Genomic DNA, 16,775 nt, shown 5'->3' with positions numbered 1-16,775 from the left:
TGCACTTAACTGCTGGGCCCAGGGAAGGTCCTCTGAAATAATAACACTTAGTGACTGACCCTCTCCACTTCTGATCCTCTGATGATGACTGACTCATGGATCCATGGTCCCCTCCTCCTGAAGTCAATAATCACTCAGTCAGATTTCAATCTCCCACCGATATGCTGATTCATCACCACCTTTGATTCTGCCTATGACAGTGAAGTCACCAGCAAGCTGGAATAATGATATTGGAGCAGTGTTTAGCCACATAGCCATAACTGTAAATTGAGTAGAACAAAGGGCTAAGCACACAGCCTTGTGCTGCACCAGGCTGATGGAAATTGTAGAGATTTACCAATCTAAACTGTGAGGAAATTGAGGATCCAACTGCCCAAGAAGGTATTGATGCTAAGGCCTTGAAGCTTATTGATTAGTTTTGAGGGGATGATGGTATTGATAGTTGTAATTGATAAAGAGCATCTTTGCTGTCCAGGGTTGAGTGAAAGCCAATGAGACAACATCCACTGTAGACCTCTTCCTCCGATTGGCAAACTGCAGTGGATCCTAGTCGCTTCTCAGCAAGGAGATGTTTCATCACCAACCTCAAAACACTTCATCACTGAGGATGCAAGTGCTGCTGGATGGTAGTTATTGAGGCAGGTTACCATGTTCTTCTTAGGTATTGTTATAATTAAAGGCTGTTTGAAGAAGGTGGGTACCTCAGACTACTGAAGTGAGAGGCTAAAGATCTCAGTGAACATTTCAGCTCGTTGAAGAACAGGTCTTTAGTAACCCATCTGGGGTGGATGTTTTTCGTGGGTTCAACCTCCAGAAGGTTGATTGCATGTCAGCATCAGAGATTGAAATCACAGGATCATTGGGGGCTGTGGGAGTTTGTTATAATTCCTCCATGTTTTGATAGTCAAAGGAAGCATAGAAGGCACTGAGCTCATCTGAAAATGAAGACTTGTTGTCACCTGTGTTGCTTGATTTAAATTTACAAGAGGTGATATCATTCAAGCCTTGCTACAACTGTTGAGCATTGTTCATTGATTCAAGTTTAGTCTGAATTGCCATGTTGCCCATGAGCTAGCTTTCCGGAGATCATATGTGGACCACCTGTAACTTCCTTGGTCACCAGACTTGAATACCTCTGATCAGACCCTCAGCAGATTGCGGATCTCATGGATCATCAGGGTTTCTGATTGGGGAAGGCGCTGAATGATTTTGTGGGGACACACTCATCTACAACTGTTTTAATAATGTCTTGACAACCATGGTGCATTTATTCAGATCCACAGATGAGTCCTTCAACATGGCCCAATCTACCGACTGAAAGCAATCCCATAGCTGTTCCTCTGCCTCCCGCGACCAACTCTTTGTTGTCCTAATCTCTCTGGAGGTTTACTCTTTAGCCTCTGCCTCTATGCAGACAGAAGGACAGCCAAGTGTTCAGATTTACTGCAATGCAGTCTGGGCATGGAGTGTTGGTATTCCTTACCTTAGTATAACAGTGGCCAAGTGTGTTGCGATCTCTGGTGCTACAAGTTATACAGTGCTGCTAGAAAATTTGTGAACTATGCAGAATTTTCTTTATTTCTGCATAAATATGACCTAAAACGTGATCAAGATCTTCATACGAGTCCTGAAACTAAATAAAGGGAACCCAGCTAAATAAATAACACAATAAACATTGTGCTTGTTCGTTTATTTATTGAGAAAAATGATACAATATTATATGTATTTGCTGGAAAAAGTATGCGAACCTTGGCTTTCAGTAACTGGTGTAACCCCCTTGTTCAGCAATAACTTCAACCAAACATTTCCGGTAACTGTTGATCAGTCCTGCACATCAGCTTGGAGGAACTTTAGGCCATTCCTTCTTACAAAACTGCTTCAACTCTGGAATGTTGATGGGCTTCCTTGCATGAACTGCTTGCTTCAGGTCCTTCCACACATTTTAAGGTTAGGACTTTGACTAACTAGGCCATTTCAAAACACAAAGTTTCTTTTTTTGTAAACCATTCTATTGTTAACTTACTCTTGTCTTTCCAATCACTGTCTTGATGCATCATCCAACTTCTATTTAGCTTCAGGTGACAGACTACCACCTGACATTCTCCTGCAAAATGTCTTGACATTTTGAATATATTGTTCCCTCAGCTGTCCAGGCCCTGAGGCAGCAAAGCGCCTTCCATCATGCTTCACAGTTGATATGAGGTTTTGGTGTTGGTGCGCATTGCCCCTTTTCCTCCAAACATAGCAAAAATCCACATTGCCAAAAAGTTAAACTTTTGTCTCATCTGTCCACAGAACATTGTCCCAGAAGCGTTATAGAACATCCAGGTGGTCTTTTGTAAACTTGAAACTTGCAGCAATGTTTTATTTTGGAGAACCATGATTTCCTTTCATGAACACCATTCTTGTTCAGTGTTTTTCTTGTAGAGATTTCTGCAGGTCTTTTGCTGTTACCCTTGGATTCTTTTTCACCTCCTTCAGCATTGCATGTTGTGCCTGGTGTGATCTTTGCAGGATGCCCATTCCTAGGGAGAGTAGCGACAGTACTGAATTTCCTCCATTTGCATCCAATTTCTCTTACTGTGGACTGAGTAACACTCAGGTCTTTAGAAATGCTTTTGTAGCCTTTTTCAGCCTGATGCACCTCTACAATTCATCTTCTAAGGTGCTCTGGAAGTTGTTTTGATCGAGGCATGGTGCACATAAACAGATCTTTCTTGAGAAAAGCAGTCTCTGTCAGTAACCTTTCTGTATCTTTTTTTTATATATAGGGCAGGGCTCTTCTACAACCTGCACCTTCAATCTCATCTCATTGAGTAGAACACCTGACTCCAAATATCTTTTGTACAAGGGGTTAACCAGAGGTTAACATACTTTTTCCAACAAATACATGGAACATTGGATCATTTTTCTCAAAAAATAAATGAACAAATATAATGTTTTTGTGTTATTTATTTAATTGTGTTTTCTTTTATCTAGTTTTAGGACTTACATGAAGATCTGATCACATTTTCGGTCATACTTATGCAGAAATAGAGAAAATTCTACAGGGTTCTTAAACTTTCTAGCACCACTCTATGCTGATGGTAATTGGGTAGGGGTTTTCTTCAAACAAGCCTGCTTGAAGTCCCTGATCATGATATGAAATGCATTGGGATGGACTACTTCTTGCTTAGAGACAGCATCAAGCAGTATCTCAAGCATTTGATTATAGTCAGCCACTGGTGGGATGCAAACTGTGGTTAGGAATATGGAGGAGATCTCACTAAGTAGATAGAATGTATGGCATTTGATCGTTAGGTGCTTAAGGTTGGGGGAACATGAGTTTGACAAAACTGCCACACTGGAGCACCACCGAGTTTATCATGAAACATAAGCCTCCACCTTTTGCCTGTTCCAAAGCCGCAGTTCAGTCCATTTTATGAATCAAGAAGCCTTCAGATCTGATTGCCGTACTTGGCGTGCTAGGAATAAGCCAGCACAAGTTTAAGCATAGAACACAACAATCTCTCATTTCCCTCCAATACAGCAATCTTGCCCTCAGGTCTTTAATTCTGTTCTCCAGCAACAGCAAATTTTCTAACAAAGATGCTGGGTAGAGGGGGCCTCATCCCCTCTGCATTTCAGCCCAGCTTGGTGACAACACCCCACCCTCCTGTATTGCTTCCGGTCATGGCATGAACCTTTGTCCGTTTAAAGGTGCCATACCTTGAGTTATATCTGCCATGTCCTTCCTAAGATTATAAAGTATATAGATCATTAAGTTGATTTAAAAGTACACTACTGAAAGGGGAATGCCATACCCTTTTCAGGAACTATTCCACGTGTGAAAAGAGAACCAGATTTTAATTGATAAAACACTGGGGAAATATTAAATTTATTAAGTTAAAACTCTATGTAGACTAATCTGAATAAAATATAAATCCATCCTGCTTTTTTGATTGGTGAAAAAGATGCTTGTTCCCCAAAGGATTTATTCTTTGCTTCTCTGATAAATCTGAGGTCAATCATTAGGCTTTAAGAATTCTTACCAAATGAAATGAAGATGCAAGGCTCACAGAATGTAAATAATTCACCATTCTCTGTTGTCACAGAACTAATAAAGAAAACTCTTATACTATAAAAACAATCCGACATCACTCTAATTCAAACAGCCTGAAGAATTACAACTTCAATACTCTATGAAACTGCACAACAGTCAAATGTGAAAATACACTCTAGAACTTTCATAAACTTTGCATCGCATCACAAAGCTTAAAGTCAATGTTTTGTTGAATAACATTCTGGATTAGTATTCTGACCAATGTAATAAATTTAGCAAAATGATAAAGTTTATGCCTGTCTGAGATTTTTATGTAACTAAAAGCTAACTTTTCTTATGTTTTCCTTCCAAACTCAATCATACCATGTTGAAGAAATAAAGACTCCATTAGCATTTTAAAGTTAGCTGACAAACGAAAATTGATCTAATACAAGTAATCTTTCAAATTGCCATATTTACAACAATAATCCATATTCACCTTTAGTGATGTTAAAAGCATGGAGGATATCTTTTAAAGTGTTGACGTTTCTCTCAAACAAATGGAACAATGTCAACTTTAATATAGAATGCTATCTTATTTAAATAATAAATTATACTTCAGATTTACTCAATTTCAAAATAGAGGTTCATAAAAATAAAATGCAATGTATTTACTTAATTTGTAGTTACATATTGCCTTTTCACACACTCAGTGAACAACATTCATTAAACTGTGACTTTCTCAAATAACTGCCATGTTTATGCACAGGAAAGTCTCACAACAAACTGGATATGCTGTATTTTTGAATGGAATTGAAGAATTGTGCTGCCCTTAAGGCATTTATTTAGTTTTATTACATTTTCGCTTTAGTAATTCGTTTGTAACTATTTTCTAGTTAAAGTTAAGGTTGATAACTACGTTGCAGTTGTTGAAGGTAAATTCATTATCTGTGATGTATCGCGACAGGTGATGATGTCACACCCATTTTCCCCGTGTCTTGTGGGTAAATACCAGTTTGGAGAAATGGGAACTTGGGGGCTTGAGTATGCAGGATCAGCACGAGAAAAGTTCTATTCTATGCACTAAGAAACATCATAGAAGCAATGCCGTAAGTTCATATGACAATCGATATGTTGAAGTAAAAATGTTAACGCTGTTTCTGTTAAAAGTAATGACAGATGATAAAGTTTATTTTCTTGAGCTATTGAAAGCGTTGCTGGAAAGTTTGTGTTGAAGTGTATTTAAAGTTGTTGATGGCGTAGGTAGAGTCTGACTGTATGTTGTACTTTAATGAGACTTTAATGTAATATAGTTTGTTATAGCTTTACTTTTACAAGTATTTATGATGTAAATGTGATGCCAAGAAGGAAACAGATACTTTATATATTGTTTTATCAACAGTTTTCACCATATGTTAATGTGGAAGAGTGAAAAGTAAACGATTAATCTTACTGTGATCTTGCCTTCACTGACGATGGTTTAACTCGGTGTTTAGTTCAGACTTTCTACACCTGCACGAGAACACTACAAGAATAATGGCCTAAACATTATAAACTATTGTTCAACCACTTTTAACATTTATCATACATGTTATTGTACAAGTCATGGCTTGAGCTTAACATCCAAAAAAGCAGTACCTTTTCATTTGAAAATATCGTGTCCATAGTGATTGGAGCAGCAACTGTAATTACTTACTAAAATTTAGTTATGAATTATGAACCTACAACTTCCAACTCCATCTAACTGATACTAGTTTATAGGTAAAGCATTACCTATTTAGCTTTATTATTAATCCACTGTGTGGATTAATGTTTCAGGATGCCTCATCAAGTGTAAATTTAGAACAACTTGAAGCTCGAATTAACTAGTTCAGAGCAACTTCCATGCTATGTGCTACTGAGAGAAACGGGCCAAAAACAGACCTGCCAAGTATATCACTTATTGTCTAGACTCTTAAAATTGATTTCCCTGTCCCGATGATAAAAAATTAAGATAGGTAAAAAATTAAAGTAACTTCTTTTTGAGGATGAATCTAATTGCTCTCAGTAACCATGGAAAAATAGATTTAAAATGTTATGGCTGCTTGGTTCAGATTATAATCAGGAAACAGCTAAACACTATAGTCATATTTAAAATCCAGATTGTAAAAAGAAAACTTGATACTGAGTGACAGTGAAACCAATTCAAGGTTGGGACATTGACAATGACAACTAATTTAAAAGTCAACTTATCCTTTCATCTATTTGCACAGAAATTCATGAAATCAATTAATGGCTTTGCATCACAAATTTATTATGAACTCTGTTCTTTACCCAAGTGCAGAACCAAAACATACTTACCATCTTCATCCACAGTAAGATCTACCACTTCTGCAGTGCTTTGTCTCAATGGCTGGATAACTGTAGATATTCTGTTTCGGCTCCATTGCTCCTGAGGTCTGTTCTGGGAGCTTGAGCTTTGGCCCCAGTGAACCCTTGAGTGACCCACAAGTGTGGTGTAAGACCTAGAATCACAACAACTGAAATATTATTTCATCTCCACTATAATACAGGTTGCTTTGCTAAAAGCCTGTATCATGATTTCTGTAATCTGAAGCTGCGGCATCTGCCTATGTGCCAAGGAATCAGAGTTGGAAAAAAATTTAACGAGTTTATTTACAGATTTCCCACAAATTGTTTGAGTGAATTTTATTTTGAACCTCAATTCTGAGTAATGATATGTAAATTCTGTAAGGGAAAATTTCTATTACCCAAATGGCCACAATTCAGGAGTCAACTGTATTTGGAAAAGGAAAACTGATCATAGTCAACTGGAACTGCATATCTGGACCTGCTGAGAAAACTATGATAATTTTGATATATTCTAATATCGTTTACTGGGAGAGGAACATTCTTTGTCTAATTAAATTTTAATTTTAAAACATACTACATAAGCTTGGTATTACCTCACAGGTTTCAGATTGATCAAGAACTTTCAAATTTAGCTGTTTAAAGAGATAATGTTGTCTTCTAAGGGAGATGCAGAGAAACTATTTCTACAAGTGTGGAAATGACTAATCAAGCAGCACATTCTTTACTTATATCCAGATGACTTACAACTTCAAATATCTTTACACAAATCTAGACCTTGTTGTAAGATTGTGAACGATGCTCAAGTTAATATTTCAGGCAGATCCATAATTATCTTTCGATCAATATAATGCAAAACGGAGGCAAATCATTAATTAACTTTAACCTAAATGAATAGCAGAACAGGCTTCAAAAGTTAAGTCCACTGCACCTTTATGTTTAAATTGCTGAATGTTAGAACCTTCATATATTCATTCACTAAGATTATAATGCCCAATAATATAATGCTTCCCCAAATCTGAACAACAATATCTACCCAAGTTATATTTTAAAGTCCTTGCATGGTATGTGAAAATAAAGAGAATATTTGCACATAATTTATCAAGCCACAGGTGATCAAATACAGTAGGAATTTCTGAAAGCCAGTTATGTTTCAGGAAAAATATAATAAGAACTGAATGAACAGATTTTAAAATAGATCTGTAGAAATAAGAGTTTATTTTCATTAGTACTGCTGCGGAACTAATTGCAGTATCTACAAAATTCATTTCGAAGTGAGTAGATTAAACATACGGTGTTATTTGAAGATACTGCAAATCAAAAGTTGTAAAGAAATAAGTCAGAGAATATATATGTTAAGAACTCTTAATTTGGATATAGGGAATATAAATTAATAATTAAAGTATTTTTATCTTCAAATGGTCCCAGACATGCACATCCTGCAATGGACATAATAAAGGGGAAGCCCTAATGCTGAGGACCAGCTCCTCTCCACATTACAATGGTTTGGGCTGTAAACTTTTGGCCAACAGCTTCTTTACTATTTTATAGAAGATTCAGTAGTATCCAGAGATACTGTAACAGATGCTCCTAAAATATTGAAGCCACATTACTAACTTGTCAACAGAAAATCTAATGTAGAAATTACTGCTTCACAATACAAAACATCACTGAAGTTGGTTTGAGCCTGTCTGTACACTTTGCTTTCATAATTCACTTAAACTGAAATTGTAAGGATTCTAATTCTCAATTTTGTCCATCTTTTCGGTTTCACTCAAAGATCTCCAACAAGGCCATATGGGAGACTTGTCTAAAGACTAGGGCCCATTTGATTCAGGAAGATTGGCAAATTGGATCCAAAACTGGCTTGGCAACAGAAGACAGAGGGGTAGGGCAGAGAATTATCTTCGTGATAGGATGTCAACAGGAATTAATGTTGGGACCTTGGTGTTTGTAATATGTGTGACTGATTGGATCTAGATGTAGGCAGCACAGTCAATAAGTTTGCAAATGATGAGAAGATTGGTGGAGTTGTTGACAGTGTTGAGAGATGGTAGTCTTAGGTTACAGAATTATATCAATGTATTAATGAAATGGAATGTGAAATAGCAGATGGAATTAATGCATTTTAGGAGTACAATTGAGTCTAGTACTGGCCTACTTAGTTGAAACACTGAATACAAGAACATCCCAATTTGATAAAACTTAGTCCAGATCTCAGCTCAAGTACTGAGTTCTAGTCACCACACTATATGCAAAATATGGAAGCACTGGATAGGCTGCAGGATAGATTCACCAAGATGTTGCCTGTAACTGTGCAGTTGAATTAAGAGGAGAGATTAGAGCAGCTAGGTCTGTTGAAATGTAATATACCCAAGCAGAAAGTGAGATTTTTTTGCTTCCAATTTGTGTTTAGCCTCTCCACAGCAAAACATGTTGATGAGAGGAGAATTAACTGGATGTGCAACTATAGGTGCTCTACAAAATTACCTCCTAATTTTCACCTGGCTCCACCAATGTAGAAGACACATCTACAGAAAACAAGCAACATGTTTGGTGTTGAATCTCACTGTGAATGTGCGCGTTTGTGCAGTTAGACTAGAAAAAGTTAAAACGAAATGGTTAAAAGACGGACAGCTGTTGGCTCTGGTGTAGGAGGACTTAAAACTAAAAAAAAAACATACTAGAGCATATGGAGGCAACCGACAGGGAATTCACGGACAGTATGACCCAGCTGACGACGAACATTGGAAAAACTGACCAACTCTGTAGCATTAATAAAGCACTTTGTTAAATGTATAAAACATATCTGCATCAGTGTTATCTTGTATTTCTATACAATGTTACATTAGGTTGTTACACCTCTATTGTCAGAGAAGTACTTACATAAATAGGTAAACTACCTTCATATAAGGACCGGGCAAAGTGAGTATACTTATTTATTCAGTAAGTCATGGATCAAAGTATTTGGTGAGTACATTTCTAATTCTTCTGGCTTCAGTCTCGTTGCCGTCTGTTCTGAAATTGTTAGGTTGTGGAGGGGTTACGTTCAGGAAAACAATGAAATGCTGCCATCTGTTCCGGCACTTCATGACAGTGTTTTTAGAACTTTCCGGTTACCCTATCCACTCTACTCTTGCCCAAGCGGCGTTTTCAAATTTATGCACTCTGAAGGGTGTTTTAGAAAAGCTCCATTTTCAGGGGCAGAAAACGCCAATTCAGTGTGGACGGAGGGTCAAAATGAAGAGGAAAATCTTTGGCTATGGATTTATCTGGTCTAGTGTGGACGTAGCCTAAAGGTACTATTGACCAAACAATCACATGTTGCAACATTCTATATTCAACTACAAGCTTCTACTTATTTCACAAACATATTCATCCTGCAGTGAAATTCTATTCATAAGTTCCCATAGTTCAGCATCTACTCAGCAGTTAATGCTTGTCGCACTTACCTTTCTGATCACTAAAGCACTGGAGGTTATGTTCCATTTAAACAGCTGGTTCACTGGATAATTTGTTATAATACCATCTACTTCTTTTTTTAAAAAAAACAATTGAGTTAATGTGTTGGGGTATTAGTTTCAAAATAACATCCTATATTTCTGAAAACCTGTCATTCCAGCACCAAAGTCCCAAGTGTAACAAAATGCTGGATGTACTCAGAGGGTCAGGCAGCATCTATGGAGGGAAAGGGACAGTCAACACTTTTGGTGGAGACACTTCACCAAGCATTCAAAATGTGAGCAGTCTAATTCTCTCCAGGGATGCCAACTGACCTGCTGTGAATTTGCTATTTGTTGCCTCAGATTCCAGCATCTGCAGTAGCGGTCTCCAAATCCCAAGTGTGCTGGATTCTAGGAGCTCTACTATATAGGGCATACGCTCTGTAACTACATCTTGAATGCTCAATGCATCCAAGAATATGTTTAATGAAACATATTCAGTTAACATATTTTTTATATTTTTAACATATTTTTTAACATATATTTTAGTTAATAATTTTCAATTATTAACTGAAAATTAAGAAGGCTGATTCTTGACTTTCAGCTTGGGTAGACAAAAGCATTACCATGAAAGAAAATACTGTTGAATGAAATATAAGAATACTTGACAGACGAAAGTCTAAAATCACAATGAACAACAATAGTAAATTGACTGGGGTATGATCCTTTGCATCAGATGCTTTAACAACTGCAATATTCATATGCTCTATAACCTCCACTATAACAATATTTTTCCTCTATGAACTTTCAACCTTTTAATATTACACATTAACATGAACCATTCAACAAATCCTGTCTTTAGCACTGGAATGTTCTTAATGCTCTGTGAAAGATAATGTTTTGAAGGTACTAAAAATCCTAATACCTCATCAGACAGTTTTTGCTGAGAAGCAGTGAGGAATTCAACTCTGCAGCACAGCATCTTTCACTGCCTTCATTAGATCAAAGTTCAAAGCAAATTTATTATCAAAGTACATTTATGTCACCAAATAGAAACCTGAGATTTATTTTCTTGCAGGCATATTTAATAAATCCATAATAGAATAATCATAACAGAATCAATGAAAAACTGCACTAACTTGGGCGTTCAAACAGTATGTAAAAGACAACACACTGCACATATACGAAAAGAAAGAAATAATAAATAAGCAATAGGTAACAAGAACATGAGATAAAGAGTCATTGAAAGTGAGTCCAAAAGTTGTGGGAACATTTTATTGATGGGGCCAAATGGAGTTGTCCCTCGGGTTCAAGAGCTTGATGGTTGAGGGGCAATAACTTTCTGGACCTAGTGGTGAGAGCCCTGAGGCACCTGAACCTCCCTCCTGAAGGCAGCAGCAAGAAGACAGCATGACCTTGGAAGTGGGGATCCCTAATGATGGATGCTACATTCCTGAGATAACGCACTGTACAGATATGCTCAGTGGTGGGGAGGAATATCCCTTCAAGGGCATTGGTGTTTCCATACCAGGCTGTGACGCAGCCAGTCGTTGTATTCTCCACCACACATCTATAGAAGTTTGTCAAAGTTTTAGATGTCATGTCGAATCTTCACAAACTCCTAAGGAAATAGAGGTGCTGCTGCTTCGTAATTGCAGTTATGTGCTAGGCCCAGGACAGGTCCTCCAAGACAACACGGAGAATTTAAAGTTACTGACCCTCTCCACCTCTGATAAGGACTGGCTCATGGACTTCTTGTTTCCTCTTCCTAAAGTCAATAATCAGCTTCTTGGTCGTGCTGACATTGAGTGAGAGGCTGTTACTGTGGCACAACTCAGCCAGATTTTCAATCTCTCTCCTATATGCTGATTCATCAACACCTTTGATTCAGACAGTGTTGTCAGCAAACTTAAATACAGCATTGGAGTTGTATTGTCAAGATGTTCCAGGGGTGAGTGAAGAGCCAATGAGATGGCACCTACTGAGGGCATGTTATACCGGTAAGCAAATTGGAGAGGATCCAAGTCACTTCTCAGGTAGGAGTTGATATGTTTCAATGCAAACCTCTCAAGACACTTCATCACTGATCAATAGTCATTCAGGTAGGTTAGCATGTTCTTCTTAGGCACTGACATAAGTTAAGTCAGACTCTCAAAGTGGGAGGTTAAAGATCTTAGTGACTATTTCAGCCAGTTGTTCAGCACAGGTCTTTAATACTTGGCCAAGTATCCAGTCTGGGCTGGATGTTTTTCATGGTTTCACTCCTCTGAAGGTTGTTCGCGCATCAGCCGCAGAGAATGAAATCAGAGGTTCATCGAGGGCTATGGGAGTTTGTGATGATTTCCCCATGTTTTGACAGTCAAAGTGAGTATAGAAGCCATTGAGCTCATCTAGAAGCGAAGCCTTGGTGTTGCCTATGTCACTTGGTTATACTTTATAAGAGGTGATAGCATTCAAGCCCTGCCACAACTTTTGGCATCCTTCGATAATTCAAGTTAAAGCAGAGGTTGATACGTGGAGAAGGTGAAGTCCCTTCTTCACCTCCTTCATTCTAGAATGAATAGCATCATCCTGAGAGCAGATGCAGCAGAGACAGAAGGGTTTGGCAATTTTACAAGTAACAAGGTAGGACGAGGTATGGTCCAGGTAGCCATGAGGGTCTATGGGTTTATAATAGACATTGGTGGATAAGCTGTCTCTGGAGATAGAGACAGTGAGATAGAGAAAGGGGAGTGAGGTGGCAGAAATATACCAGATAAATCTGATGGCAGGGTGTAAGCTGGATGCAAAGTGGATAAAGTCGAGAAGTTCTGCACGAGTGCAAAAGCAGCATCAAAGCAGTCGTCGATGTAGCATAGGAAAAGTGCGGGATGGTCACCAGTGTAGGCTTGGACATACACTGCTCCACATTGCTGACAAACAGGCAGGCATAGCTGGGACCCAAGTGAGTGCCTGTGGCTACCTCTTTTGTTTGAAGGAAGTTGGAGGAGTCAAATGAGAAATTATTTAGAGTGAGGACATTTTGCTAGGAGGAAAATGGTGGTGGAGGGGAACTGGTTAGGTCTGGTGTCCAGAAAAAAAAAGAGCTTTAAGGCCTTTCTTGGGGGGTGGGGGGGGGGGGGGGAGGGTGGAGGTGCACAGGGGCTGGACATCCATAGCAAAACTAAGATGATGGGGGCCAGGGAACCTAAAATCATTGAAAAGATCCACAGAGTGTGCAGTGTTATGAATGAAGGTAGGAAAGGACTGAACTAGGGCGGATAAGACAGTGGGGCAGGAACAAGCTGAAATGACATTTCTACCTGGACAAGCGGGTTTGCGCATCTTGGGTAGGAGGTAGAAATGGGAAGTGCAGGGTGCGGGAACTACGAGGTTGGTAGCGGTGGATGGGAGATCCCCAGAGTCAATAAGGTTGCTGATGGCCTGGCGTTCCTTAGTGGGGTCCTGTTCAAGTGGCAAGTAAGAGAAGATGCCTGAGAGTTGGCGCTGGGCCTTAGCCGTGTAGCGGTCTAGACCATTACAACATCTCTCTTATCTGTGGGTTTGATAGTGAGGTTAGGGTTGGTGCAGAGGGAGTAGAGAGCTACTCATTCAGAAGGAGTGAGGTTGGAATAGGAGAAAGGAGTGTTGAAGTCTAGACGGTTAATGCCCTGTCAACAGTTGGCAATGAAAAGGTCGTTATTGGGTCAGGTATGGGCAGTGGACAGAACCCTTCTCTCATACAAATGACACAGAGACCAAATGTGATGATCAGATGCTTTTGCCAAGAGCCAGAAATATCACAGAATGGGAAAGGATGATAAGAACATTTCTTAGTGAAACTATACATTTCTGTTCTTTTATAAATGGCACAACTTTAAATCCTTGCAAACTAAAACAGGGACAAAAAGGTGGATTTGACTCCAAAACAAGTGCCTTAAGTACAACATTTAAAGTAGCCTATTATTTTAAAACATAAATAGAGTGGATGCACAAATAATGAATAAAACTCAAGCCTCCAGTTTCTTGGTAAGTCTCCAAAAATGCACCTTTGAGGAAAATACAGATTGATGTTGGTTCCATTTAGTATTAATAGATGAAACAAGATGTTTTAAAAATGCTGATCTGGGGGACTTCCGGTAAGATTTCGATTGTTTAGCTGCTCCGAACTTTTGTTCCGTTACTGTCGCTATCTTTGCACTAAACATCTCCATTTTTTAAACCTTAGTTAGGAATTTTTTTGGTATCTCTTACTTGCCTGTGAACATATCTAACTTACAATGTCTAGCAAGAGTTCTAAATCCGGGAGAAAGGAAGCTATCACTCCCTCAGACGAGACCCTGGTTGCGCTCGGAAAGCTCCGAGACGAAATTTTAAAGGAATTTAAAACCGCTTTCAAACAGTTGGAAGACAAACTGGATCGGATCAACGATAAAGTGGACAAGCATGCCGAACACCTATCTCGCATCGATTCGACTTCTGAAGATTTAGAAAGTCGTGTTCGATACTTGGAGACTCTCTGTTCCAGCTTAGAGGAAAAATCTAACAAACTTCTTTCCAAAATGGTGGATCTCGAAAATCGCAGCAGACGCTGCAACCTCAGAATTCTTGGATTGCCAGAGGCGACCGAACAGGGATCAACCGTGAAGTTTTTTGCCAAGTTTCTCTGTGAGATATTCGGGAAAGATTTGCTTCCGAACCCGCCCGAGCTCGAACGGGCACACAGAGTCTACGTTCCCCCCGGAATTCTGGGCTCCCGTCCGCGACCAGTAATCTTGTGTTTCCATCAATACCAGGTAAAACACAGTCTGATTGTAGAGGCACGTCGCAGGGGTTTTTTTCCTTTCCAGGATACAACCATTCGCTTTGTGGAAGATTTTGCACCCCAGACCTTAAAGATGCGCGCTGAGTTTAAAGGAGCAATGAAAGTGCTTTTTGATCGTGGTTTTAAACCCTCTCTTCGCAACCCTGCCGATCTACGAATCAAGCTTAATGCCGGAAAATACAATTGTTTCAAATCAGTGAAGGAAGCTGAAGCATTTGTGGCAAGTCTTCCGGCTATCCAGTCATCTTCGGAATCTGATCGGACCTCCTAAAATGGTGGATAAGTACTCCTCGTAGTAAAATTACTTTTTCTGGACTCAGACTTCACTTGAATCACTCAGACATTATTCATTGAAACTCTAAGGGCTGTTGACAATCTCTCCTGGGATTTGATGTGTGTGTAATCTATTTTTATTCTTGTATAACTTTATCTACAGAGTTCTACAACTGACTCTAACTTGTTTTGGAGGTTCGAAGTCTTTAGTGAAGGCCTCCCTGTTTGTTGGTTCACAGTTTAATTGCTGATTTATTTTTCCCTTTTTTAAAATATTTATTTATTTAATCTTTTTTTTCTTTTCTTCACCCTTTTTTTCTAATCTCTGAATTTTTTTCTCTCCTCTGTAAATGGTTGATAAATACTCGTCTTGAATTTATAATTTTCTCCTTCCTCTCTTTTTTTTTTACCTTTTTTTCCCCTTTCTCTTACTTTATTCTTCTACAATTTTTCGCGGGTAGGTTAGTTTTGGTTTTCTTTCGATTTTCTCTGTATTAAGTTTTATATTTCTGCAGAAGGTGTTCTAATCTGTAGTTATGTTTTCTAGTGCATAAACTAGTTACTATTTGCTATAGTATTTATACGGAACTGTTGTTAATGACACAGATCTGGAAGTTGTATTTGGGTTAATTTTTTTGGTAGAGCTAGCTACTTGTTTTGGTAGCCGTCTAGTTTTGGGTTGTGTGGGTGGGGTGAATTTTCCAGTTCCAACATCACTCACTGTATTTATTGTTTCTCTTTATTGCTCAGGACATGTATATGTTTTGATTTTACGAATCTATGCTTACATCTCTGCTCCCAGACTGCTATTGTACTGCTTGACTTTTTATATGCCTGCTGCCTTTTATGCATTAGTAATTGATAATGGCTAGTGCACTTAAATTCGTGAGCTGGAATGTAAAGGGATTGAATCACCCTGTTAAAAGGAGGAAGGTATTCTCACATATCAAACAACTCAAAGCTGACATTGCTTTCCTTCAAGAAACTCATATTCGTTGTTTTGATAACTCCCGGCTTCTGTCAAAGTCAGCATTTTCATTCATCCTTTGCCGCTAAAGCTAGGGGAGTCTCCATTCTTATTAACTCAAATATTCCTTTTGAACTCCATAATAAAATATCTGATACAAATGGCCGTTTTATTATTGTTTCTGGTAAACTATATAACACTAAAGTTGCACTAGCAAACCTGTATGTCCCCAACTTTGATGATGTTAACTTTTTTGAACGGTTTTTTTCCTCACTACCAGACTTAAACTCATACTCTCTTATACTGGGTGGTGACTTCAACTGTTGGTTGGATCCTAAACTGGATTGATCATCCTCTGTTACCAGATCACCTACTAAATCTGCCTTAGCTATCCAATCGTTTCTCTCTAATTTTGGTATCTCTGATATATGGCGTTTCCTCCATCCTACGGAGAGAGATTATTCTTTTTTCTCACATGTTCACCATACCTTCACTAGAATTGACTATTTCTTACTCAATAACCAACTTATCCCATTTGCCCACTCTTGTGACTATCAGAGTATACTGATTTCTGACCATGCCCCAATTACCCTCTCTCTGAACTTTCCTGGTCTCCCTCAGAGGAATAAACACTGGCGGTTTGATTCAACTTTATTATCGGATGATGATTTTGTAAAATTTATTAAGGATCAGATAACCTTTTATTTTAACACTAATACATCACCTGAAGTGCCATCCCAGATTGTCTGGGATGCCATGAAAGCATATCTGAGGGGTCAAATAATCTCTTACACAGCAAATCTCAACAGAAGATCCCGTGCAGATCGATCAGACCTCATTAACCAGATTAAAGATTTGGATCAATTATATGCCCAAACTAAGAACCCTGAATTATACATGAAGCGCGTTGAACTCCAA

General features: G+C 38.6%; 1 protein-coding gene across 3 annotated transcripts in view; it reads right to left on the bottom strand.

Annotated features, from left to right (window-relative positions):
- rnf111 (ring finger protein 111) overlaps window positions 1-16,775 on the bottom strand; it is a 144,613-nt gene that overhangs the window by 33,409 nt on the left and 94,429 nt on the right. For all 3 annotated transcript variants that reach the window (XM_073032930.1, XM_073032929.1, XM_073032931.1), the window contains exon 4: window positions 6,362-6,525. In XM_073032930.1, coding sequence (XP_072889031.1) covers window positions 6,362-6,525 — 164 coding nt within the window. The remainder of the gene's footprint in view (window positions 1-6,361; window positions 6,526-16,775) is intronic.

This window comes from Hemitrygon akajei, chromosome 30, assembly GCF_048418815.1.
Source record: "Hemitrygon akajei chromosome 30, sHemAka1.3, whole genome shotgun sequence".
In the NCBI taxonomy this organism is placed as follows: domain Eukaryota; kingdom Metazoa; phylum Chordata; class Chondrichthyes; order Myliobatiformes; family Dasyatidae; genus Hemitrygon; species Hemitrygon akajei.
This window is presented reverse-complemented; position numbering and strand designations above follow the sequence as displayed.